The sequence below is a fragment of the Stegostoma tigrinum genome, chromosome 19 (genome assembly GCF_030684315.1).
Source record: "Stegostoma tigrinum isolate sSteTig4 chromosome 19, sSteTig4.hap1, whole genome shotgun sequence".
NCBI lineage: Eukaryota > Metazoa > Chordata > Chondrichthyes > Orectolobiformes > Stegostomatidae > Stegostoma > Stegostoma tigrinum.
Window position 1 is genome coordinate 6103124 of NC_081372.1, and position 26356 is coordinate 6129479.

Here is a 26356-nt window from a genome sequence, read left to right on the forward strand (position 1 = left end):
GAGAGTGGGACATTTGACATTGTTATCAAGAAAAGTGTAAGGTCATTCTGAACACTACGGCCCATTAGTTTAACTTCAGCACTAAGTAATATTTTGTAAATCAGTAATCAGGAAACATAATTGACAAGCACTTGGAGAAAGTTTGCGTTAATTAAGGCAAATTATTATAGATTTGTAAAAGGCAGATTATGCTTGATGAATCGAATTGAATTTTTAAATGATGTAAGATCAAAGATTGATGAAAGAGACATTCTGACTTGTCTTTGAGACTTAGTAAGTAGTAATTTGCGGTAGCTTGTAATTCTTCATACTGGAGGGTGGAAAACAGTGGTGTTCCGCAGGGGTCAGTCCTACGAACACTCTTTTTTGATATATATAAATGACTTCGATTTTGCAGTATGAAGTAAAATTTCAAAACTTGCTATGATATCAAACTTGGAGGAGTGGTAAACAATGAGGATTATACAAATTGCGTATAACTGGTCCTGGCTAAGCTAGCAAAATGGTGACAGATGGAATTTAGTACAGAAAAGTATGAGGTAATGAATTTTGGCAGAAGTGACGGAGAGAGATAATATGGATTTACTGGCAATTTGAGAATGGGTAGTGACAGAGGGACCTGTGGTTCATGTGCAACACCATTTGAAAATAGTAGAATATATTGAGTGAGTCATTAGCAAAGCCTGTGTAATCTTGGACTTCATAAATAGAGGCACAGAGGCCAAACATAGAGAGGTTATGTTGATTGTTTATAAAACCCTGATTGGTCCACAGATCGAGCATTGCCTCCAGTTCTGGTCAGACGAAATGTTTCAGAGATTGTGGGGAGGGAAGGTAAGTCACATGGTTATGTTTGGAAAAAATGGGCTTGTCTTCCTTGGAGTGAAAGAAATTGAAGGGATTATTATAAAGGTGTACAAGATTAGGAAGGCTTGACTGCCCGTTAGCTGATGGTACAAGGACTAGAGAACATTTTTTACACTGCAAATGGTGATGATTTGAACTGTCTACCAGTGAATGTGGTGGAAGTAGAATTGACAGTTTCAAAATCAAGTTGGATGGGCACTTGAGGAAAGTAAATGTGCAATGCTGCAGACATCACGTAGGAGAGTGGAACAGACTGGATTGTTCTGCAGGCAACCAGTGTGGACTTGATGAGTTGAATGGTCACCATCTGTTCCATAAAATGACTGTATGGTTAGCCTCTACCAAGATTGTTAGATTTGAAGTATATTGTGGTGATCAGTCACATCCCTCCAGTTATGAAAAGGTTTGAAATTTGTGCTGCGTGGTACACTGAGTAACGAATGCGCAATTGCAGACAGTCATTTTTGAACTAACTTTATTTACACATGTCTCAACTTTTCCTCACCTTCCAAAATGGAGATGAGGAATTTTTTTCTCTGTGGGTCATTACAAATTCTCTTCCCCATGAGTTAGTAGAGTCTGGATCTTTAAATTTATTCAAGCTGTGTTGATAGATTTATGATAAACAAGGGCGATGGGGGACAGACAGTAGAGTTAAGACAACATCAGATCAGCCATGACATTGAATGATCAATGGCCAACTACTGGTTCTAAGTTTGAAGTTCTTAACACAGGTATCAAAAGAGAAAGTGCTCAGCTATGTATTACAATTTTCTAGATTAATGATTCATTTAAAAAATTTTAGTTGCAATAATTCATTTTGGTGAAATTTCAAATGCCTTGGATACACGTGTGATCTGAAGTTATTCAATTTATTTTTAATTATGTATCCATGAAGAAACCATTCAGTCTGTCATGGCTGTTCTTTGAAAGAGCTCTAATCCCGCTCCCAACAGTTTCTCTACAACAGTGTAAATTTATCTCCTTCAAGCATATATCCAATTCCCTTTAGTAGAATAAAAATAAACAGAAAATGCTGTAAATACTCAGGTTTGGCAGCATCTATGGAGAGAGAAACAGAGTTAATATTTCAGATCTGTGTGCTTTTCTCAAGATCGTGATGAAAGGCTTGACTTAAACATAAATGCTTTTTCTCCCTCCACAGATGCTGCCAGACCTGCTGACAGTTTCCAATATTTTTTCTTTCTGATTTACAGCAAGTATACTATTGTGTCTTTGTTCTCTTTTTAAAGTTACTGTTAATTTCAGTTCCACCTTCCTTTCAATTTACACCTCTGGTTACAACAACTCACAAAAGACATCCCCTCATCTCTGTTTCTTTTGCTGGCAATCTTTCATTTGTGCCTTCTGAATAGCAAATTATTTGCCATTGGGAGCAATTTCTCCTTATTTGAACCATCAAAACCCTTTATGTAGTGAAAAGTGAAAATCACTCTAATCCCAAAGTACCATTGTTTGCTGTCCAATCAGAGAGCGCGATGACCGACAGTGAGTTTAAGCTGCAGGCCACCACACCTCAGTTGAGAAGCAAAGTTGAAAAGGTGCAGCCTTCATAGTAACTTCAGCCATTACAGAGATTGAACCCTGTCCTTGACATCATTCTTTATGAAATCTCTATATGACTACCTTTGCTCCAAAGAGTACAATCTCAAAATTTCTGGTAATGGGATATTTACTTCCCAGTTTTAATTTATTCCATCAGAACCCATCACAATATTTAATATTTAAAATTTATAGGGCATCTTTCATTCAAGCTTTCTTTAAAATCTTGATATGTTAATTAGTGGTTTTGGAACGATTGTAACACATTGACAGATGTTGCGATTGCCAGTTTTGAAGATTGGCGTTTAAGATTAAAACATATATCAGCCAATCTCATCAACAGAACTGCTAAATTGATATTTTAATTAGTTTTTAAAAAATTGTTTTGCTTCAAAACTCCAAGATGTTATTCACCTTTGAGACTGCAGAAAATGTCAGCTATATTTGTGATGAGTAACATCTCCCTGTAGATTGCTGTTATGCAGGTACCAGAAATGAAACAGGCAGTTATTAGCCTGCATTTGCTGGGGCCATGGTTGAGTGCAATAGAAGATATCCTTGAAACCCGCATTGTGTGCTAGTCAATTTCTTTTATTCTGTTGTCTGTCCGATCTGTAGAAATGCTGTTGGCAGCTGTGTATCTGATTGTATCAAATAAACTCTGTTGTTAATGTGTTTATTCCTGAGCCAAAGTAAGATACTATGCGGATGAAATCATAGAATGATGCAGTAACGAGGCCACTCAGTCCGTTGTGCTTATGTCAGCTGTCTGAAAGAATCATCCAATAACTCACTCAAAATCTGTCCTTTCTCCGTAATCCTGGACACATGTCACCTTCAGTTCCTTGTTTGAAATAATATTTGAATCTGCTGTTTCTGTCCTTTCAGGCATTGTATCCTAGATCACAGTGACTCCGTTTTTTAAAACGAAATTCTTATCTGTTTCTTTTGCTAACGGTCTTATATCTGTGATCTCTGAATAGCAAATCTACTGCCATTGGGAACAATCTCTCCTCATTTACACAATTAAAACCCTTTATGTTTATGTAATGGAAAGTGAAAATTAGGCATTTTAACAGTGGCGTAACGGTACTATCATTAAACTATTAATCCAAAGACCCAATAATATTCTGGGTGTCCAGTTCAATTCCTGCCACGGCAGATGGTGGAGGTTAAATTCAATTTAAAAAATAAAACTGGAATTAAGAGTCTAATGAGGACCTTGAATTGATTGTTGATGGGCAGTTGGAAGGTGATAAATGCTGGCCTAGCTGGTATGCCTTCATCCCATGAATGAATAAAGAAAACCATAATCTCAACAGCCTGTGGGTTGCTTTCCCATTGGAGAGAGGGAAAGAGACAACTAGCAGTGAGTTTAACCTGCGGGTCACCACACCTTAGTTGAGAGGCCAAGTTAAGAAGGTGCAGCCTTCATAGTGATCTCAGCCATTACAGAAATCAAACTCCAATCTTGGTGTCACTCTGTATCAAATCGCTCTGTGACCATCTTTGCTCCAAAGAGAACAATCTCAAATTTTCTAGTAATGGAATATTTACTGCCAAGTTTTCCCCTCTCAAGTGTCCATATTGCTATCGCTGCAGTTTATAAGACTTTGGTTCGGCCACATTTAGAGTACTTCTTACAGTTCTGGTCGCCAGATTACCAAAGGGATGTGGATGCTTTGGAGAGGGTGCAGAGGAGGTTCACCAGGATGTTGCCTGGTGTGGAGGGTGCTAGCTATGAAGAGAGGTTGGGTAGATTAGGATTTCATTAGAAAGACGGAGATTGAGAGGGGACCTGATTGAGGCCTACAAAATCATGAGTGGTATAGACAAGGTGTATAGCAAGAAGCTTTTTTTCCCCCAGAGTGGGGGACTCGGTTACCAGGGGTCACGATTTCAAGGTGAGAGGGGAAATGTTTAAGGGAGATATGTGTGGAAAGTTCTTTATGCAGAGGGTGGTGGGTGAGTAGAACGCATTGCCAGCGGAGGTAGTGTTTGCAGACACGATAGCGTCTTTTAAGATGTATCTGGACCAGGTACATGGATGGGCAGGGAGCAAAGGGATACAGACTCTTAGGAAATCAATGACATGTTTAGACAGAGGATCTCGATTGGTGCAGGCTTGGAGGGCGGAAGGGCCTGTTCCTGTGCTGTAATTTTCTTCATTCTTTGTTCTTGTTTTTCAGATGTACTTGTGTCTTGCTAGTTACCCTCACTGAGTATCATTTTTAGAGAGAACTGGCGGCAGTATTTGTATATGCCAAAGACAATTGGGCCACTACGATGTTGATTGGAGACATTTTTGAGATGGATTGTCACACTTGAAAAAATATATTAGTGGTCATTCGTTATGTATCTGATCACAAAATAATAAAGAGACAGTATTCAACACATGGATAGAGAGATATAGGACAGGTGATGACCAAATGATTGGTCAAAAAGGTAAGTATTAAGGAGTGTCTTAGAGGTAGCTAGAGAGAGGTCTTTGGTGGAGATATGATCGAAGTCCAGAACTTGGGGCCCAGGAAGTTGAAAACATGACCATACCTGTTGCAGTCATAAAAATTGTGTATTTTCAAGCAGACAGAATTGGAGAAGTACAGAGTTATGAGAGGGCCTACAGGACACCAGCTGAGTGGTTACAGGTTGGCCTCTGCATCTTTGTGATGCTAAATCTGAAGCTTTGCAGAATTCAAACAGTGCATGAGCCTCCATTAATTGCTTTGGCTGGTGATTACACATTCTGCGCGATATGAGATGGGCAGGACCAGTTGAACAATTGCTTGTATAGTTTTAGCATCCTGGAGAAAGCTAGTACTTGTTTATTCCTTATTTCTTTTCATTCATGGAATGTGGACATTGTTGGCATGGCAGATATGTCTTACCCTTGAAGGTGGTGGTGATCCACTTTCTTGAACTACTGCCAAGGTTATGAAGGGGCTTGCACAGGTGTCGCTGGGGCGGGAGTTCAAAGCATGTGAATGAACGACACTGTACTATCAAGTCAGAGCCGTGTGAGACATGGAGGGAAACCTGCAGAAATAAGTGTTCTTGTGCATTTGCTGCTCTCTTCCATCCAGGTGGGAGTGTTTGTGAATTTGGAAGGTCCTGTCAATGTCCAATAACTGCAGGTCACCTTGTGAATGGTATTCACTGCTGCATCAGTGGTGCAGGGAATAAAGGTTTGAAGTGATGGATGGTGCCAGTTAAGTGGCTTGCTTTGGCCTGGAAAGTGTCAAGTTTCTTAGAGTCATATATAGGGGCAGCACTCATCCAGCCAAGAAGAGAGCACTCTATCACTTTTAGAGATAGTAAGAACTGCCGAAGTTGGAGTCAGAGACAACACAGTATGGAGCTGGAGGAACACAGCAGGCCAGGCAGCATCAGAGGAGCAGGAAAGCTGACGTTTTGGGTTGGGACCCTTCTTCAGAAATGGGGTAGAGGGAAGGGAGCTCTGAAATAAATAGAAAAGAGATGCGGTGGGGCTGGGGAAGGTAGGTGGGATGATGATAGGTGAGTGCAGACAGGCAGTGGTGGAGATTGGTCACTGAATGGTCGGGAGAGAAGACGGACAGTTTGTGTCAGGTCAAGGAGGCAGGGATGAATAGGAGGGTTGGTCATTTGATGGGGCCGGGGGTGGGGAAGTTTTGAAACTGGTAAAGTCCTCATTGAGACCATTGGGTTGTAGGCTCCCAAGCCAGAATATGAGGTGCTGCTCCTCCAGTTTCTGGGTGGCATCATTGTGACACTGGAGGAGGCATAGGATGGGCATATTGTCCAAGGAGTGGGAAGGGGAGTTGAAATGGTTTGCGATTGAAAGGTATTGTCGTTTGTCACGAACAGAGTGTAGGTGCTGTACAAAGCAGTCTCAGAGCCTCCTGTTTGTGCCACCGATGTAGCGGAGGCCATATCGGGAAGAGCAGATGCAGTAGACCACGTTAGCGGATGTGCATGTGAACCTCTGTTTGATGTGGAAGGTTTTTTTGGTTCTTTGGAAGGAGGTGGAACATCTCATATCCTGCCTTGGGAACCCACAACCCAATGGCCTCGATCAGAGAGATGAAGGGTCTAGGCCCGAAACATCACCTTTTGTGCTCCTGAGATGCTGCTTGGCCTGCTGTTCATCCAGCTCCACACTTTGTTACCTTGGATTCTCCAGCATCTGCAGCTCCCATTATCTCGGTCTCAATGTAGACTTTACTAGTTTGAAAATCTGCCCACCCCCCATCCCCGCCTCGTTGACCTGACACAACCTGTCCGTTTTCTCTCCTACCTATCCACTCCTCCCACCTCACTGACCAATCTCCACCACTGCCCACCTCCACTCACCTATCACCTTCCCCAGCCCCAGCCCCACCCCTCCTCTCTCTCTTTATTTCAGATTCTATCACTTTTGCCGTGTAGGGATTGAAGAGATGTTACTTGCTGGCGAATTTCCAGTCTCTGATCTGCTCTTGCATCCATGCCATTTGTATGACTGGTCCAGTTAGGGTTCTGGACATTTGTGAACCTGGAATGTCATTGCTGACGATTCATTGATGGTAGTGTGTCATAGGAAGATGGCTTTAAAGTACCTGAATTACTTTAAGACATTCACCATGGGTTATGACATGACATGACATTATGAATTTTAAAAGTGTTTTAAATGTCTTAATCATTGATAGCTGCTCAGATAACAAATGCATCTCCTTCTCCCATGTTTCCCATTCTAGGTCTGACCCGATGGCACCGTTTGCATCAGGAGGAGATGATCTCGACCCTTTTGGGTATGAGTGCATTTATGACGTCTTGTGTCCTCTCTAACTTTTTCAACCACAATTATTCCAATTTCGCAAACCTATATAAGATTTGTTCAGTAGTGAGGATTTCACAAGCGCATACCCTGCTACAATATGTGTAATGCAAGCACAAAATGAAAACTGAAGTAGATCTTTGCTGAATCAGAAACAGACTTGAGTATTGGACTTGTGGTTATGTCCATTTAAATTTGCTCAGTCTGTAAGTAACGCTAATCTATGCCGAGAGTTATAGCATGAGATCTTGAATTTTCGAATCCATCCACAGCCTCACCCGCACATCTATTAGCCACACAAGATTTCTGAACTGCTTGACCTCTGGCTTCCTGTGCATATGCAGTTTTAATCATCATACGACTGACATCCCTGCCTTCAGCCAACAAGGCTGTAAGCTCTTTAATTATTGAGACATCTGGGTATCTTTTTCCCTCCTTTAAAACACTCCTAGATCTACCACTTAGAAGAAACTTACAGTCACCTTTGCTGTTGATGCCCTCATGATTTGGTTTCAGTTCATGTCTGGGGGAGCAGCCATGCGATGGACCTTGGAGCAGTTTACAGCATTAAAGGTACTAAAGAAGTGAAAGTTGTTGTTGTTGGGTACTCATGATAATACAAGCTGTGCAGAGGCCTCCATGCGTCTGTTTAATCTCGTACCTCTTGCTTGTTGTCTTTTTAAGAGAAATTGTCCTTTCAAAAATGCTATCAGCTCTGTCTCATCCTGTGCCAATATTATAAGCACACTGCCTTATCTTGTACCATCCTCGTGTGGTTTCGGAGAGCAGTAGGTTGAATGAACACTTTTTTTTTGGAGATGAACAGATGAAAACCTTTCAAGGTAATTTATTGTTTTTTCTATGATCCCAGGTTCAATATAGGCTCTGTTTTGATCCCCAAATTCAGTTCTACTGAGCCAGCCTGAATCCTGATATTTGCCCTCTCCTGTTCCTTGACATTATCTTCATGTGTTGTTTATTCAGCACCCGCCATAGCAAAATAAAATGGTGCATAAAGTCCTTTGCAAAGTAAATGTGAAGCTGCATTGCCTTATAGAAACTGTTATTATCTTCACAGGGGTTCAAGTCAGTAAGGTCTTGTTTTCTTTGTAATTCTTCTGTGGCCTGTTTAGTTTACACATATTCAAGGTTTTCTGGAGGTTAATCTTGGATGGCAATAATTAACTATACAAACGATTTACCTCCTGAGATTAATTTGTGTATGAACTTGGCCTGAATGAAAGAATAGCAATATACAGAAAGATTTTTCTTTTTAGCATTCAAAGAAAGCTTCCAATGAGACAATATTTGTTCCCTCCACTTCTGTTTAATTGTTTCCTACAATTCATAGCAATCTAAGCTTTATCTGTACAATTCAAAATAAGACAGGTCTTCTTGAAAGAACCAAATACTAAGTGTTTTTCTTATCAAGTCTCCACTTGTAAAACCTGTAACAATTTTTGCGTAGTAGGGATTTATCCGTGTTAGTTGGTTCACGGGTTGTTTAATTTTCTCTTTTTATTTGTTTGTTCATGGATATGCACCCCAATTGTCCCCCCACCGAGTTGCTATTGAGAAGCTGACATTGAGCTGCTTTCTTGAACTGCTGCAGTCGTTAGGACATAGACCCTCAGTTAGGTTAAGAAGGGAGTTCCAGGATTTTGACCCAGAGACAGTTAAGGAGTTAAAGCAGTAGGCCATAGAGCAGAGATAGCAGGAACTGCCGATGCTGGAGAATCTAAGCTAACACGGTGCGAAGCTGGTCGGGACTCTCCGTCACAGACCCATTTCTGAAGAAGGGTCCCGACCCGAAACGTCAAGCTTTCCTGCTCCTCTGCTGCTTGGCCTCCTGCGTTCATCCAGCTTCATGCCGTGTTATCTAAGGTCATAGAGCAATTTGTTTAAATGATCAGCACCACTAGTGTTAGTTTAAAAAAAACACAACAGATTATTTCTAGTATCTTCCCTTCTGACTGAAAGTCATTGACTTAACAGAATTGAAAATTGCTACTCAGGTTCTTGTCATCTATCCTTGGCATTTCTCCATCTCATGTCAAATTTAAAACTTGTTCTCCCATGTTTTACAATGTTCATTTCTGGATGCAAATGTTTTCTGATTAAACTGCAATTAAGTATCAGTGTCCAGCTTGTGGTTGAACAGCAGTTTTTAATTGAGGATGTACTGCATGCTAGAAGATCTTGATCTTACTGCCCTTTATCAGTCAATCTACATTGTATTACAGTATGCTCAAGTGTACTCCTGAGTTCCCATTATTATTCTGTGATTTATGAGGTCAAGGGTGATAAATCACCTCCCGTTTTAATCAAACCAACACTGACTGGAATCTCCAATTGTAACCTGCAGAGCAGCTTTTTCATTTTGGTTAAGTAGGTGATTATGTTTCAGCTGACATGGTAATGTGTTTGTAGCTCTCTATTAACTTTGTACAATTTTTTCTGAGTATGTTACAGTTTGACCTGCCCTCACTGTTTGATATCTCAATCCATGATTTTTTAGTGCATGTCAAAGCAGTTGCTTCTTTCAGCTCCTACCCAGTCAGTTATTCTTTCTGTTTCTCAAGGTTATACCTTGTGATGATTTGCTTGTAAGTGAAATGCTTACGTTTGTATAGTGCCTTTCACATGCAATCATTTTAAACCACTTTACATGCATAAATTACAGATTCGAAGTACCGTGAAGCTGGACAGTTCATTGTGCACTGTCACAAGAACTGAGATGCAATGGTTAAACTATATTTTCTTCCTGTCAGAACTTGTAATTGAGTATGCCTTTTCCACATCTTTTGATTGAATAAGGAGGAGATAGTTGACCGTGCAGGAGACTACTCTTGTCCAAGTTGGTTGAGAGAGAGCAAAGGGAAGAAATATGTCCCAACAGACAGAATGTAGAGGCAGAGATTGAAGAAAGAAGTGGTAGAGTCAGGGAGAAAATTGTCTGCTGGTTGGTGACAATGTTATCTTGTCTCATTCCAGACACAAATAACCATGCCTATGTTATATAAAGTGAGGATGGAGGCCTCCTGTCCACCACTTTTCTGCGTTTTGTGTTTTGCATTTTCCTGCTCTATTATCATATCCCTTAATTCTTTATGTTTAAAAACCTATCACAGTCAGTGTTGGATATGTTCAATGTCTGAGCATCCATAGACCTTTGGAGTAGAAAGTTAATCCCTTTTACACCTGGATCTCTAAACAAAACAGTTTTACCAGATTTGCAATATTAAGCTTTTTTCTCTTTCCGCAAATGCCGCCTGACCTACTGAGCTTTTCCAGTATTCTCTGTGCTTGTTGTAACATTATCCAGTTTTTCAGTTACAGCACCAATTGATTGGTTCATAAGACGATGAATTAATAATTGCCTGAGGAAAGTTTAATCTGTTATATAATTAAACCATTCTGATTGAAACTGTCCATGTTAGTAAAGTTCCTCATTATAAACCCCCTTCGGCTCTTCTCCAGACATTTATTTAGAAATTCTGTGCTGAATTAAATTGTTTTCATCTACACTTACTTTGAAATATGACATACTATCAGATAGTGTAGTCTTAAGTTGCATATTGATTCCTTTCCACTTACCATGTCGTTCAGTAGATTTTGCAGTCCTCATTCTGTATCCCTTGTTGGTACATGCCCCTCCCCCAGAATGCTACTCATGCATAACTGAAAATCCATGTGGCATATTTGGGAACATAAGATCATAATACGTAGGAGCAGACGTAGGCCATTCAGCCTAATGCATCTGCTCCTTCATTCAATGATACAATGGCTGATCTGATAATCCTCATTATCTCTCCTATTACCTGGGATCAAGTTAGTAAGCCTTCTGTGGACTATGTCCAATGCTAGTATGTCTTTCTTCAGGGAAGGAACCAAACTGTGTCGTCTAATTGGTGCTTTGTATATTTTTAGCAAGACTTACCTATTATCATACTTCATTCCTTTTGAAATAAAGGCCAGCATTCTATCTGCCCTTCCCTATTAGTGAGTCATGCACAAAATTTCTTCCTGCTCAATCCCTTTGTGCTGCAGCCTTCTGCAGTCCTTCCCCATTTGAAATATTAGTCACCTCTTCCTGCTAAAGTGCATAACCTTACATTTCCCTGAATAATATTCCATCCATCTCTATCCCACTGTAAGAGATAGTAGGAACTGCCGATGCTGTGTCTGGGATAAGAAAGTGTACAGCTGGATGAGCACAGCAGGCCAGGCAGCATCAGAGGAGCAGGAAGGCTGACACTTTTGGTCTGGACCTTTTTTCCAAAGAAGGGTCCAGACCCGAAACGTCAGCCTTCCTGCTCCTCTGCTGCCTGGCCTACTGTGGTCATCCAGCTCTACACCTTGCTATCCCTATCCCACTGTGGACCCTTTGTGCTATCCTCGCTATTCACTTTCCCACATATTTTTGTGTTATCTGCAAACTTGAAGGTAGTACTTTTTGTCTATCACCAAAGTCAGTAGAGTCCTAGAGATGTAGAGCATGGAAACAGATCCTCTGGCCCAACTCGTCCTTGCTGACCAGGTATCCTAAATTAATCTAGTCCCATTTGTCAGCATTTAGCCCATATCCCTCTTAATCCCTTCTTATTCGTTTACCTAACCAGATGCCTTTCAAATGTTGTAATTGTATCAGCCTCCGTACTCCATATGTATACCACTCTGTGCTGAAAAGTTGCCCCTTAGTCCCTATTAAATCTTACCCCTCTCAGCTTAAACCTATGCATTGTAGTTTTGAACTCTCCACCTGGGGAAAAGACTTTTGGCTATTCACCCTGTCCATGTCCCTAATGATTTTATAAACTCCTATAAGGTCACCCCTCAACCTTCAATGTTCCAGGGAAAATAGCCCCAGCCTATTCAGCCTCTACCTGTAGCTCAAATCCTTGAAGCCTGATAACATCTTTCTTCAACACCTTCAAGTTTAACAACATCTTTCCTACAGCAGGGAAACCAGATTTGAATACAGTATTCCGAAAGTGGCCTAACCAATGTCCCGTTCCGCTGCAACATCACCTCCCAACTCCTACCCTCAATGCACTGATGAATAAAGGCAAGTGCACCAAACGCCTTCTTAGCTATCCTGTTTACCTGTGACTCCACTTTCAAGGAACAATGATTCTGCACCCCGAGGTGTCTCTGTTCAGCAACACTCCCCAGGACCTTACTATTAAGTGTATAAGTCCAGCCTGATTTGCCCTACCAAAATGTAGCACCTCACATTGAGCTAGATTTAATCCCATCTGCCACTCTTCAGCCCATTGGCCCATCAGTTTGCAGTCCCATTATACTGAGAGATAACCTTCTTCGCTGTCCACTACACCACCAATTTTGCTGTCACCTGCAAACTTAGTAACCAATACCTCCTATATTCATACCCAAATCACTTATATAAATGGCAAAAAAACAGATTACCCAAAACCAATCCTTTAACACATATTGCAAATAATTGTGGACATGGTACTGATCCCTTTGCCACTCCACTAATTCCAGGTTGCCCTCCTGAAAGTGCCCTTTTTATAACCCCAGCTTTCTGCCTTATATTAGTTTGCCAGTCCTCTCTCCACATAAATAAATATGCACAAGACAGTGGGCTCTTATTTTGTTAAGTAGCTCTATATGTGGTACCTTTATAGAATGTCTTTTGGAAACTTAAATATGTTACATTTTCTGGTTCCCTTTTATCTAATCAGCCTACTACCACCTCAAAATTAATCCCTCATAGTTTACTTTCTCCAATTTTATTATTTCTGGTCATCTTTTCTTGGCTTTTAAAAATTCCCAATCTTCTGATTTACTATTAATCTTTGCCAAATTGTGTTTTGTCTTTCAATGAGATGTTATCCATAACTTTCCTAGTTAGCCATGATTGATTTATCCCCTTCCTAGAATCCTGTGAGGCATGAATTATTTTCTTAAATATCAGCCCATGTTCTTGAACCTTTCTGCTAAACACATTTCTACTTCACTGCAGCCAATTCTGCCCTCAATCCCATGTAGTTACTTCAGTTTTAGTATAATGTGTTTCCAAGCCAAGTTTCTTGCCTTCAAACTGAATGCTAAATTCTGCCATGTTATCCTCACTGTTCCCCGGGGGATCCTTGAGCCTGTGATAATTTACTAAACCTGCCTCCTTATACGTTACCAGATTCAAAATAGCCTGATGCCAGACTGGATCCACAACATATTGTTATCGAAACTATTTTGATTCACTCCATAAATTCTTCCTTTATGGCTATGTCTGCCAATGTGCTTTTTCCAATCTGTGCAAAGGTTAAAGTCACTCATGTTTAATGTACTGCCTTTTTTAACATGTCCTCATTACCTCCTTATTTCCTCTGTGAACCACAAAACAGCAATTTTGCTGGGGGCCTATACACTACTCCCACCAGTATCATCCCCTTTGTTGTTTCTCACCTGCATCTATATGGATCCTGCATGTCTGATCCAAGATCATTTCTCGCTTAGATACTTATTCCATTTTGCCCTGACAAAGTTACCCCATCGCCCTTCCAAAAGGTCACATACCCTTGAATACCCTTGTTACCAGTTTTGTAATGGCTGTCACACACTCAAGCCTTAATTCCCTTGAGATTGTAACAGAAAATGCAGAAATCAGCAAAAGTGTGGACAGACTAGTTCCCAACCAGCATTTAGTTCCTGGATTGTAGAACATGATAGCCCATATCAAAGGAAAAAAGTATGCATTTCTCATAAGATTATAAAAGGTTAGAGCATGAATTGGCCATTCAGTTTACTATATCCAGCTGAGGCTGCAGGCAGGGTCTCTTGGGTGATCCGATTATTATAACTGCACTTCCCTGCCACCTCCATAGCACTAATATTTCTGATATGCATATGTCGAATTAGGCACTTGCAGTGATTTACAATTGTTAATTGTAAATCCATCATTTAATGCAAGTACCGGTTTCCACCTTTCCTTCTGGATCTTTTCCCTGTCTAGAATCCAACCTGTCTGGAGCAGATGGGACTTGAACCTGGACCTCTTGCCGTAGAGTTAGGGATACTCGATTACACCGAGATAATCCCTGTTTTACAAAGAAATGTCAGTAGATATTTTTCCAATCAACCTGTTCAGGCAAGTTGTAACACATCTGGGGTAAGTTGGACTTGAACTTGGACCTCCTGTCCCAGTAGGGAACTGATACCGCACCACAAGAATCCTAAGAACCTAACACTTCTTCGGTTCAGTGAGATCATCATGTACTTCTTGATTTAGAAGTTCCGCTGATTCCAATCAACATCAGATATTTGGGCTGTTTCATTCGGATTGAATCAACCTGAAGCCTTCATTGTTATCAGGCCAAACAGCTGGCTGAAGTTGCCTGCAGTCCGCATCAGCTGTTTACTTTGTTAACAGTTTTATGTATAAGATTACACCACATTTCGCATTTCTCAGTGTATCAGCAACTGGAAAGCAGGAGATTTTAGGCAGCGTCAAGGATCTTTGTTGTTTTAGCCAACCTGTTCAGATGTGTTGAGCTAAACCTCCAGGGCAGCGAGACTTGAACTTAGACTTTCTGTCCGAGAGGAAGTGACGGTACCACCCTAAGAACCCAACTCTTTTTTTTTTATTCTTTTTTTCTGTTCAGAGATGCTGTTACACAAGAAACCAACACTTTTTTTTTGGAAGAGGTTCATGAGCTGGCACATTGACATATTTTATCCCTAACATCTTCATGCTTCTCCTAGCCCAGTGTGTTCTTTCTGAGGTATGGGACACAAAGCTGATGTGCAAGACTTCAGAGAAGTTTGATAAAATCATTGCACAGCATTCAAAGTATTTCTTTTTTTTGATCAGTCTAATCTGAAATGTATTGAAACACATTTGGAACAGGTCTTCTAGTTCAGAAAGAGGGGCACTCCCACTATGTCGTATGACTCCTAAGACCCCAGCTCCTGCTTTTTAATACAAAAGTTTTATTCAAAGAATTCTGTGTATAATCATAATTCACGAGGCAAACTGTACAGTGTTACAGGGATACTTTGACCAGTAACCTGGCTCGTCCTTTTTATCCAGCAATGCTGTTACACATTGCTGACTGTTTTATTTTACTACCCTCAACTTAAGAGCCTACCTCTGATATTTTCTAATCATCCTGTTCAGAGATTACACACCTCTGGAACAGGTAAGACTTGAACTTAGGCTCAGAGAAAGGGACACTGCCACTGTACCACAAGAGCCTGAACCCAGCTCTTAAAAGTCCAATGACCATCAACTTTGGAGCTGCTTTGGTTGACCCTCAAAGGGAACTGCATTTCAATCTGTGACACTTAACTGTCTTTTAATAGATCAAAAATCTCTCCAACCCTGCATTTCGCAGTCTCAGAATTTTCCAGTTTACAAAGAGTGAAGCAACTTTTTGAAATGTAGTTACTATCACAATGTTTGAATGCAGCAGTTATGTATAGCAAGCCACCACCTATTACAGGGAGATTAACAAGGAAACAAAGGGATTGTGGTATTTCCACTGAGCTAATCAAACAGTTACAGGCTAATGTTCTTGGGCCAAGTGTTCAAATTTGACCAAAGCAGCTGATGGTGGAATTTAAAACAATTAATAAAATCTACAATTAACAGCTCATTTCAGTACTGGTGACCCTGAAATGGTAATTGATTGCTATAAAAGCCTGTGTGGTTCACTAATATTCTTAAGGGGATTAAATCTGTTTTCCTTACTTGGCCTAGCTGACATATAACCCCAAACCTCTCTGAATGTGGCTGACTCTTAATTATTCTCTGAAATGGTCAAACAAATAAACTATGAACTAAACCTTGAAATTTAAGGACAATTAGGGATGGGCACCACATTGCTGTCCCTGCCAATGATGCCACCGTCTCATGAATCAATAAAGAAAATAAAAATGTCCAAATAATCTACTTTTAGGTTTTCAACAAAAAATAAGTATTGGGCAAAATACCCTTACTCGTCTGCAAAATCATGCCAAGGGATCTATTACATCTACCTAAGGGGGCAGACCAGGGCTTGGTTTAATATCTCATACGAAAGACCACCTCTGACAGTGCAGCACTCTATATAAAGGCATTAAGTCATTCAGAACTTTGGAACATAATATTGCTGAAAAAAGATGTATTTTACTGAAGCTTTCAGCTTGCACTCATCAGAACAGTTTGCAATACCAAAATCAAGGGAAAGCAATGTTTATTGTGTATGAGAGGAGAGTGCTGATTGATTACCAAAGGGATTCTGATCATACACGCACTCTCTTTGTTACAACAATACAAAATAGCTGACAGCTATTCTCTTGTTTACATCCAAGGGCAATGTCTTTATCAGTTAGAGTCAACCTGCATGTTTAAAACTTAAGCTGGGTGGAAGGATGTTGTATGAAGCAGATGCAGAGATGTTGAAGTGTGATTTGGACAGGCTGAGTGATTGGCAGATGCAGTTTAATGTGACTAAATGTGAGGTTACACTTTGGTAGCAAAAATAGGACGGCGATTATTATTTGAGTTGCTGTAAATTGAGATTGGGAATGTTCAGCAAGACTTGGGCATATTTGTGCAGTGGTCGCTGAACGTAAGTGAGTGGTGTAGCAAATATTAAAAAAGGCAAATGTATAAAGAAGGCTTTCATTATGAGATGATTTGAGTACAGAGCCGAGGATGTCCTGCTACAATTGTACAGGGCATTGGTGAGGGCATACGGAGCATATTGTGTACATTTTTGGTCTCTATCTAGGGAGGATGTTCTTGCTATACAGGGAGTACAGCAAAGGTTTGCCAAATGGATATTTGGGATGGCAGAATTGACATATGAGGAGAGATTGAGTCAGTAAGGATTGTATTCACTGGAAATAAGAAGAATGAAGGGGAAACTCTCAGAAACCTATAACATTCTAACAGAACTAGACAGATTAGGTGCAGGATTGATGTTCCTAATGGTAGATACGTCCAGAACCAGGGGTCGTAGTTTAAGAATAAGAGGTAACCTTTTAGGACTGAGATGAGGAGAAATGTCTTCCCAGGGAGAGGTGAGCCTGTAAAATTCACTGCCACAGAAAGTGGTTGAAGCAAAAACATTGCGTTTTCAAGAAAGAGGTAAATATAGCTCTTGTGCTGAAGGAATCAAGAAGTATGGGGGAGAGTGGGATTAGGTCATTGAACTTGATGAATGGCGGAGCAGGCTGGGGGTGTTGAATGGCCTACTCCTCCTGTCTTCTGTGTTTATGTTTCTGTTGCCATAAAGCTTTAACTGATTCATTCTCCATGGCCACACCTCTACCAATCCCTGATAATAAAATGTGAGGCTGGATGAACACAGCAGGCCCAGCAGCATCTCAGGAGCACAAAAGCTGACGTTTCGGGCCTAGACCCTTCATCAGAGAGGGGGATGGGGTGAGGGTTCTGGAATAAATAGGGAGAGAGGGGGAGGCGGACCGAAGATGGAGAGAAAAGAAGATAGGTGGAGAGGAGAGTGTAGGTGGGGAGGTAAGGAGGGGATAGGTCAGTCCAAGGAAGACGGACAGGTCAAGGAGGTGGGATGAGGTTAGTAGGTAGGAGATGGAGGTGCGGCTTGGAGTGGGAGGAAGGGATGGGTGAGAGGAAGAACAGGTTAGGGAGTCCATTGGGGATGATCAGGTTCCGTAGGCAGGTGCTGAGGAAGGCGATGTGGCTGTGGTACCTGGTTTGCTTCAGGACATGGTCAAGCAGTTTCAAGGCCGAAGAGATTACAAGAGAGTTGCAATGGGAGAGAGATTCCCTGAGGTTATCACTCTACCAATCCCTGTTTACTTGCCAACGAGACAGCACTCTCTTCTCATTCGCAGTAAACTTTGAAAAACTGAAGAGTCTGTGTTTAAAGTTGAAACCTAGCCCTGAATGAATGGATCATTCTCTGTTCTCAGATTGAAGATCTGAGACCTTCATTTTTTGCCTCCAGTCCCTGTTGGATTCTGACTTGTTGATTTTTATCTCTTCTCTTCCCCCCCCCCCCCCCCCCCCCCCCCCCCCAAAACAACCACCCGCCACCACCCCCGGGCTGAAGGGTCTTTTTTTCTTTTATTTCCTAGTGAACGGAGAGGTGGAATGATTGTTGATCCTTTAAGGTCAGGATTACCACGTTCTGGCTTTGACCCATCATCGGGGATACCAGGACAGCTTCCTCCTGGTTCAGTCCCACCTGGAGCCAGATTTGATCCATTTGGACCAGTTGGTCCCAGTCGTTCTGGGTAAGTATGAACTTTTTCATATTAATAGAAATTCTCAGGAATTTTTGCAAGTGAAATGTTTCATTGTATTTGTGGCAGCGCAGTGTAGGAACAATTATTTCTAACTCAACATGCTTCACTCTAGATTAAATGTTTCGATCTCCAGAGCTCCATTGCTCCTAGCAATATTACCATGTACAGTTCAGTGTTTTCTCCAAATAGAGCATACTTTGAAAGAATATTGTCTGTAATTGCATCACTGAGTATTTGCATAGTGCAGGACAGCATAGCAGGAATATTCAGGTCAGGAATAGAAGAGAGAGTGCAATTGAGTTTTGGTTGGGGGCGAGGGGTCAAGTCGGATGAGAGCATGTGGTGACAAGTGGTGGTGGAGAGACCGACAAAAGTGCAGGCGAGAGATGACAAAGGCTAAGCATTAGAGGGACAGAAGATGCAAGTGGAAGAGAGATAATGGGAGAGAAGCTTGAGGTGGAGAAGCAACACCAAGAGAAAGTGGTGAAGTGATAGAGCCGAAGTAGTGAAGAAGACACAAGCAAGGTTACAGGACTAAGGGAGCAGCAAAAATTGAAGTACATAGTGACTAAAATAAAGAGTGTGAGACAGACTGGAGTGACAGAATTTAGTAGAAGCAACATTATAGCGAAGAGCAATATGAGGAAGTTGGAGCATAGAGGGAAAGATGGTCGTAAGGATCCCAGGGTAGTAAGAAATGCAAAATAAATTTTGATTTGTACTTAGCATTCCACAGAATCGGAAATTAGCTGCAGCATTAGAGGTGGCTATGGAGCAATATCCTCTGCTGACATGCGTAAATCACTTTTCATAGAATCTCTGCATTTGTAGAACTAGGGCATTCAGCCCATCAAGTCCACATCGATACTCCAAAGACCATCCCACCCAGACCCTCCCCTTTACTCTGTTCCTATAACCCTGCATTCCCCATGGCTAATGCGCCTAACCTGCATATGTTTGGACTGTGGGAGGAAACCGGAGCACCCAGAGGAAATCCACGCAGACCGGGGGGGGGAGAATGTGCAATTTCCACACACAGTCACCAGAAACTGGAATTGAATCATGGCCCCTGGTCCTGTGAGGCAGCAGTACTATCCACTGAACCATTGTGCCGCTTGATTGTTAATTAGAATGACTTTTATTTTTGCTACTGTTTTATTATTTGTTTGCCTTTAGAAGGCCGAGGCTTCCCTTTTATGTAGCTGCCGGTCTCTTCCCATACTTGCTCGTTGCTTTTCTTTTTTTCATACTTTCCCTTGCAACTTTCTCTATTCATCTTGATTCTTATCATCTGTGCCCTTTTGCTGCTTCACCTTATTCCCTATCTCTTTCATCATCTCGGAAGTTCTAGCTTTGTTTGTTTCACCTTTCCCTTTCAAGTTTCCACAGCAATGTCCAATCTATCTCCTCCGTAAAGGCACCCCTTTGATCAGTTACAGTTGTGCCTGCCAATCTTTCATTGAACTTAGTTTTGAAGAGATCTATCCTCACTGCATTGAAGTTGATGTGCATCCATTTAATTAGATTTACTGGAATGTGTCTTGTCCTTTTCTAACTCTTAGGATGCTCTGATTGCTGTTCCCTAAATGTTCCCTTCTGACACTTCATGCAGAAATAGTTATGCCTCTTTTCAGAAACTTATTGATCTAGAAATTCTCTTAAACCCATTTCAGAAACATTTCCCTCTCTCTGTCCTTTACATTATTACTTTCCAAGTTCATATTAGGGCAACGAAACATCAGCCATATGTCTGCTCTCGTAAATCTGTTTTGTACAGTTCTGTAATTGCCTTGCACATACATCTCTCTGTATCTTTCCCACATGATAGAAGCCTATTGGCAAATATATTTTGTTGGTACCTCAGTGCTTTTACTGTTTTTTTTTAAACTCCAGTCAGATTCTGTCCTTGATTCCTTCGGACATCCTTGCTCCCCAGCATTGTAAAATTCACTTTAATTAATAATGCTATCCTCCTTTCTTTCTTTACTTCCCTATCTTGCATGAAACCCATGTTTACAGGAGTATTTAGCACCAATCTTGCCCAAGTCTGATTCCTGTTTCAGTTCTGTTTATTCATTCAGAATCAGATGTGGGTGTTGCTGGCTAGGCCCGCATTTATGCCCATCCCTAGTTGCCCAGAGAGCAGTTAAAAGACAACCACATTGCTGTGGGCTTGGAGTTACATGTAGGCTAGACCAGGTAAGGATGGCAGTTTCCCTCCCTTAAGGACATTAGTAAACCATTATGAAGTCGAACATGGTGTCCTCAGAGATGTACGAAAGCTCTATCTCGCTGTTGTCTAACACTGTCAATCAGCCATCAAACAGGTTGTGTAGGTGTAGCTGCTGCATTGGTTACCTATCAGTCACTTAATAGAATAATTAAATCATTTGAAGAATCCCAAGCTATTTTCTTCATTCCTAGGACGTAAGCATCACTGTCTGGGTCAAAGTTTATTGCCTGTCTCTAATTGCTGATGGAAATGTAGTGGTGAGCTGCCTTTTTGAACTGATCTAATCCTTGTGGTGTATATACACTCAGTGCTATGGGAGAGGGAGTTTGAGGATTTTGATCTAATGACATGAAGGAATGGTGATATATTTCTGAGTCAGTGTGGTGTGGGGCTTGGAGGGGAACTTGCAGGTAGTGGTGCTCCTGTATATCTTCTGCCCTGTCCTTCTAGGTGGCAAAGGTTGTAGGTTTGGAAGATGATGTCACAAAACCTTGATGAGTTTTTGAAGTGAGTCTTGCAGATTTTGCACACTGCTGCCGCTGAAGCAAAAAGAGTGAATGTTGAAGATAGTGGATAGGGTACCATCCAGCAGGACTGCTTTGCCCTAGCTGCTGTAGAGGTTCCTGAATACTATTGGAGTTGCACCTCTCCAGGCAAGAACTGTGTTTACCTTTCTTAAAAAAAAGTCTTCAGAATGCACTAAGTGTTTTTGTATGAGACCCACTAGTCACCAATATCTGCTGAGTTAAAAATTTGGCTTAACATTATTGGGCTGAGTGCATCATGCGTTTTTCACTTTATTAATTGAAACTATTGAGTCATGCACTGTAAATGAGCTAAACCACCTTAAAGGAGTGGAGTAATGAGTATTATGTGTGGAAAACTTTACGCATCAGGTGCCGATGTTCCTGCTCACGCTGTCTAATGTCCATAACAGTCTCATTTCTCAATCTGGATGCTGTCATAGTGCACATATATAGTATAGCATTTTAGCAGCAATCAGAATGGAAATTTCTGTCGTGTTTTGTCTTTTGATGCAGCCTTCTAAATTCCCAGCTCTTTTGCCGTATGCTGACAGAAGTTCCTTTGTTGCCTGCTGCTGTTCATCTTGTGTATGCAGCTGAACATGGAAGTTAGTCACCATAGTCAAACTGAAAGCTTAGTCCTTTGCTGTGGCTTTCGTTTGATGTGACCTTAAGACCGTAAGACATAGGAGAAGAAGCAGGCCTTTCAGCTTATCAGTCTGTTCTGCTTTTCAATAAGATCGTGGCTGATCTGCTAATCCTCACCTTCACTTTGCTGTTTTTCCCCCATAATCTTTGATTCTGTTGCTAATCAAAAATCTTGTCTGCCTCAACCTTGAATGTATGCAATGACCCAGCCTCCACAGCCCTCTGTGGTAAAGAATTCCACAAATTCACCAGCCTTTGAGAGAAAGAAAATCCCCTCATCTCTGTTTTAAATGTGCGACCCCATATTCTGAGATTATGCCCTGTTGTCGTAGACTCTTCCGCAAGGGGAAACGATATTATTTCCACATTTACCTTGTCAAATCCTGTAAGACTCGTGGATGTCTCATTAAAATCGCTGCTCATTCTTCTACATTCCAGTGGATACAAACACAATCTACTGAACCTCGCCTCATATGATAGACCCTCCATACCTGGTTATGAGCCTAATGAACCTTCTTTGGACTGCCTCCAATACCAGTGGGAGATAGATAAGGGACCCAAAACTGTTCAGTGTTCCAGCTGTGGTCTAACTAATGCTACAGAGAATTTTAGCAAACCCTCCCAACTTCTACATTTCATTCCCTTTGAAATAAAGGCCAACATTCAATTTGTCATGCTTATTACCTGCTTGCTTTTTGTGATTCATGGATGAGGACTCCCAAATCCCCTTATTCGGCAAGCTTCTAGCTGTCTTTCTCCATTTTAAACAATATTCACTTTCTCTATTCTTTGTGACAAAGTGCATAACCTCTCGTTTCCCCATTCCATCTGCCAGTTTTTTGGCCACTCACTTAACCTGACTATATCCATCTGTAGAGATAATGGGAACTGCAGATGCTGGAGATTCCAAGATAATAAAATGTGAGGCTGGATGAACACAGCAGGCCAAGCAGCATCTCAGGAGCACAAAAGCTGACGTTTCGGGCCTAGACCCTTCATCAGAGAGGGGGATGGGGGGAGGGAACTGGAATAAATAGGGAGAGAGGGGGAGGCGGACCGAAGATGGAGAGTAAAGAAGATAGGTGGAGAGGGTGTAGGTGGGGAGGTAGGGAGGGGATAGGTCAGTCCAGGGAAGACGGACAGGTCAAGGAGGTGGGATGAAGTTAGTAGGTAGCTGGGGGTGCGGCTTGGGGTGGGAGGAAGGGATGGGTGAGAGGAAGAACCGGTTAGGGAGGCAGAGACAGGTTGGACTGGTTTTGGGATGCAGTGGGTGGGGGGGAAGAGCTGGGCTGGTTGTGTGGTGCAGTGGGGGGAGGGGACGAACTGGGCTGGTTTAGGGATGCAGTAGGGGAAGGGGAGATTTTGAAACTGGTGAAGTCCACATTGATACCATATGGCTGCAGGGTTCCCAGGCGGAATATGAGTTGCTGTTCCTGCAACCTTCGGGTGGCATCGTTGTGGCACTGCAGGAGGCCCATGATGGACATGTCATCAAGAGAATGGGAGGGGGAGTGGAAATGGTTTGCGATCAATATGGACTTCACCAGTTTCAAAATCTCCCCTTCCCCTACTGCATCCCTAAACCAGCCCAGTGCATCCCCTCCCCCCCACTGCACCACACAACCAGCCCAGCTCTTCCCCCCCCACCCACTGCATCCCAAAACCAGTCCAACCTGTCTCTGCCTCCCTAACCGGTTCTTCCTCTCACCCATCCCTTCCTCCCACCCCAAGCCGCACCCCCAGCTACCTACTAACCTCATCCCACCTCCTTGACCTGTCCGTCTTCCCTGGACTGACCTATCCCCTCCCTACCTCCCCACCTACACCCTCTCCACCTATCTTCTTTACTCTCCATCTTCGGTCCGCCTCCCCCTCTCTCCCTATTTATTCCAGTTCCCTCCCCCCATCCCCCTCTCTGATGAAGGGTCTAGGCCCGAAACGTCAGCTTTTGTGCTCCTGAGATGCTGCTTGGCCTGCTGTGTTCATCCAGCCTCACATTTTATTATCTATATCCATCTGTAGACAGTTTGTGCCATCCTCACCATTGCCTTCCAATCTATTTTTCTGTCATCCACAAACTTGACCACAGTGCATTCATTTTCCTCATCCAGTTATTAATGTCTGTTGAAAATAATTGTGGCCCCAGCACTGATCCTGTAGTTGTCCAATTGTTGCTGATTGCCATCCTGAAACTGTACCTTATTTCAACTCTGTCTTCCTTTAGTTAGCCAATCCCCTATCCGTCCTAATATACCACCTTCAACACCATGGGCTCTTTTCTTAAGTACCTAATGTTAGTTACTTTATTAAATGCCTTCTGAAAATCTAAATATTTTATATCTATTCCTTCCCATTTATCTCTTGCTTGTTGCTTCCTCAAAGAACTGTGTTATCATCTTTTCAACTTCACCCCAGTGCTTTCCCTCTGGAGGTGAACTCACTCAGTTGCGGTTCTAGGCATGCCATTTCTGATGGTGTAGTATTCCTGGAGGCTTCTACACATGTCCGTCTAATCCAGCAGGTCAAATAGCTCTTTCTGTCCTGACTCAGCAATTGTGGTGGGATAGCAACCTTAAACGTAACTTGTGTGGTTTGGTGGGAAGGATAAGCGTCTGTGCTTAATGTTTGATTTCTGAATGTTTATGAAATGTTTCTTTTTTTTCAGCCCTGATCCAGATCATCTTCCTCCTCCTGGCTATGATGACTTGTTCATGTGATTTTTCTTTCTTCCCCTCGCCTCCCTCCTCACTTAAAACAAGTTGGGTTATAAAGAAGACTTTCAATATAAACCACAGCTTGTGGAATCCCATGGACTTCGCATCTTTTGGTTAAATGAATATTTTATAAACAGTGTAACTTAGCCACTTGATCTGGTGCATTCCTGTTTGACGAAGAGCAGCTTCAGCTGAGCCAATCTCCCTTTGGTAGTGGGGCAAGTGTGATGAACTGAACCGTTGAAACACTTGAGAGCAGCCAAGTGCTTTATTGTCATATATCTGACACATGCTTCCAGTGTGGACTTGTAACCATTCTCCTGCACATTGTCGCAGAGTTGTCACTGTGCTGTATCTTTGAGGTAGGCAGTTTAAATTAAATGTATAAAAACGTTTGAGGTAAATGATCCTGTTAATAAACTGATGTGTAAATGAAAAAATAGTTTGATTGCACTTTGTCACATTGATACACTCATTTTCTTGCTCTGTTCGTAGGACTTATGAAGAGTTGTTCGTGAATTAATAGAATCTTACAGAACAGAAGGCTACTTGACCCATCATATCTGTGCCATTTCTCGAAAGATTTATTCATTTTGTTCCATGATGCCACTACTTTTTCTCATTCACTCTGCACATCTTTATCCTTCAAGTATTGCCCTGGGGTCAGAAGATTTCTTTTAAAAAAATTAATATATACGCACGTTGTATTATGGAACCAAATTCTATTTTGTTTGGCAGTTAACCACCTTGTTTTAAAACTAGGCTGATCATTCATTTTCCTGAGCTAATGTTCCCATTTAAAAAAGCACATTCTGCTCAGTCCTGGTTTTAATTTCTCCAGATTCCTCACTGTCTGCTGTACTTCAATTTCTTACCACCTCAATTCACAATTCACATACAGAATACTGAATATCTCGGACACAATACAGTGTGGAGCCGGAGGAACACAGCAGGCCAGGCAACATCAGAGGAGCAGGAAAATTGATGTTTCGGGTGGGGTCCCTTTTCTGAAGAAGGGTCTTGACCCAAAACGTCAATTTTCCTGCTCCTCTGATGCTGCCTGACCTGCTGTGTTCCTCCAACTTCACACTGTGTGTTGTCTCTAACTGCAGCATCTGCAGTTGTTGCTGTCACTGAATATCTCAATCTCACTTTGAGCTTGAACAATTGTTTTCTATTTCACTTAAAGCTGAAATAAAATATTTTATAGAATTGCATTTGTGAAACGATTTACAAACATCTCCAAACTTCTTTTCTTGTTAGGAGAGAAACATGTTGCAGGGACTAGGAACAAAATAATTCCAACCATACAGATTGGGAGAAGGAATAATTAATTCAGCTCTTCAAACTCGCTCTGACATTTGATAAACTTTTGACTGTTCTAATTGCGGTCTCGGCTTTAGCTTCCTGTCTAACCCTAACTTTGTCAATAAAGACCTATCAAACCAGCAAAAACGCTCAATTACCTTACCTCTGCTGTTCTATGAGGAAGGGAATTCCACATATCTCTGAGAAAAATGCTGCTCATCTCTATTTTAATAGGGAGGCTTTACTTTAATAAAATAACACGAGTACATGTGTGCCAGGATGTCGAAAATTGGATCTGCCTTTTTCTCTCAATACAAATCTAGTATTTAACTGAGGAAGGGTTTTCAGATCCGAAATGTGAACTCTAATTTTTTTTTCCTCACAGATGCTGCCAGACCTGCTGAGCTTTTCCAGCAACTTCTGTTTTTGTTCCTGATATACAGCATCTGCTGTTCTTTTGGTT

The 26356-nt window shown here is 41.7% G+C and overlaps 1 protein-coding gene across 2 annotated transcripts in view; it reads left to right on the top strand.

The window, feature by feature from the left end:
- psmf1 (proteasome inhibitor subunit 1) overlaps positions 1-25025 on the top strand; it is a 63411-nt gene extending 38386 nt beyond the window's left edge. The window contains exons 5-7 of one of the 2 annotated variants that reach the window (XM_048550374.1): positions 7146-7199; positions 18296-18454; positions 24537-25025. In XM_048550374.1, the coding sequence (XP_048406331.1) occupies positions 7146-7199; positions 18296-18454; positions 24537-24588 (265 nt within the window). In that variant the 3' untranslated portion in view covers positions 24589-25025. The remainder of the gene's footprint in view (positions 1-7145; positions 7200-18295; positions 18455-24536) is intronic. The other variant, XM_048550375.2, reaches the window with a different exon arrangement.
- The last annotated feature ends 1331 nt before the right edge of the window (positions 25026-26356 follow it).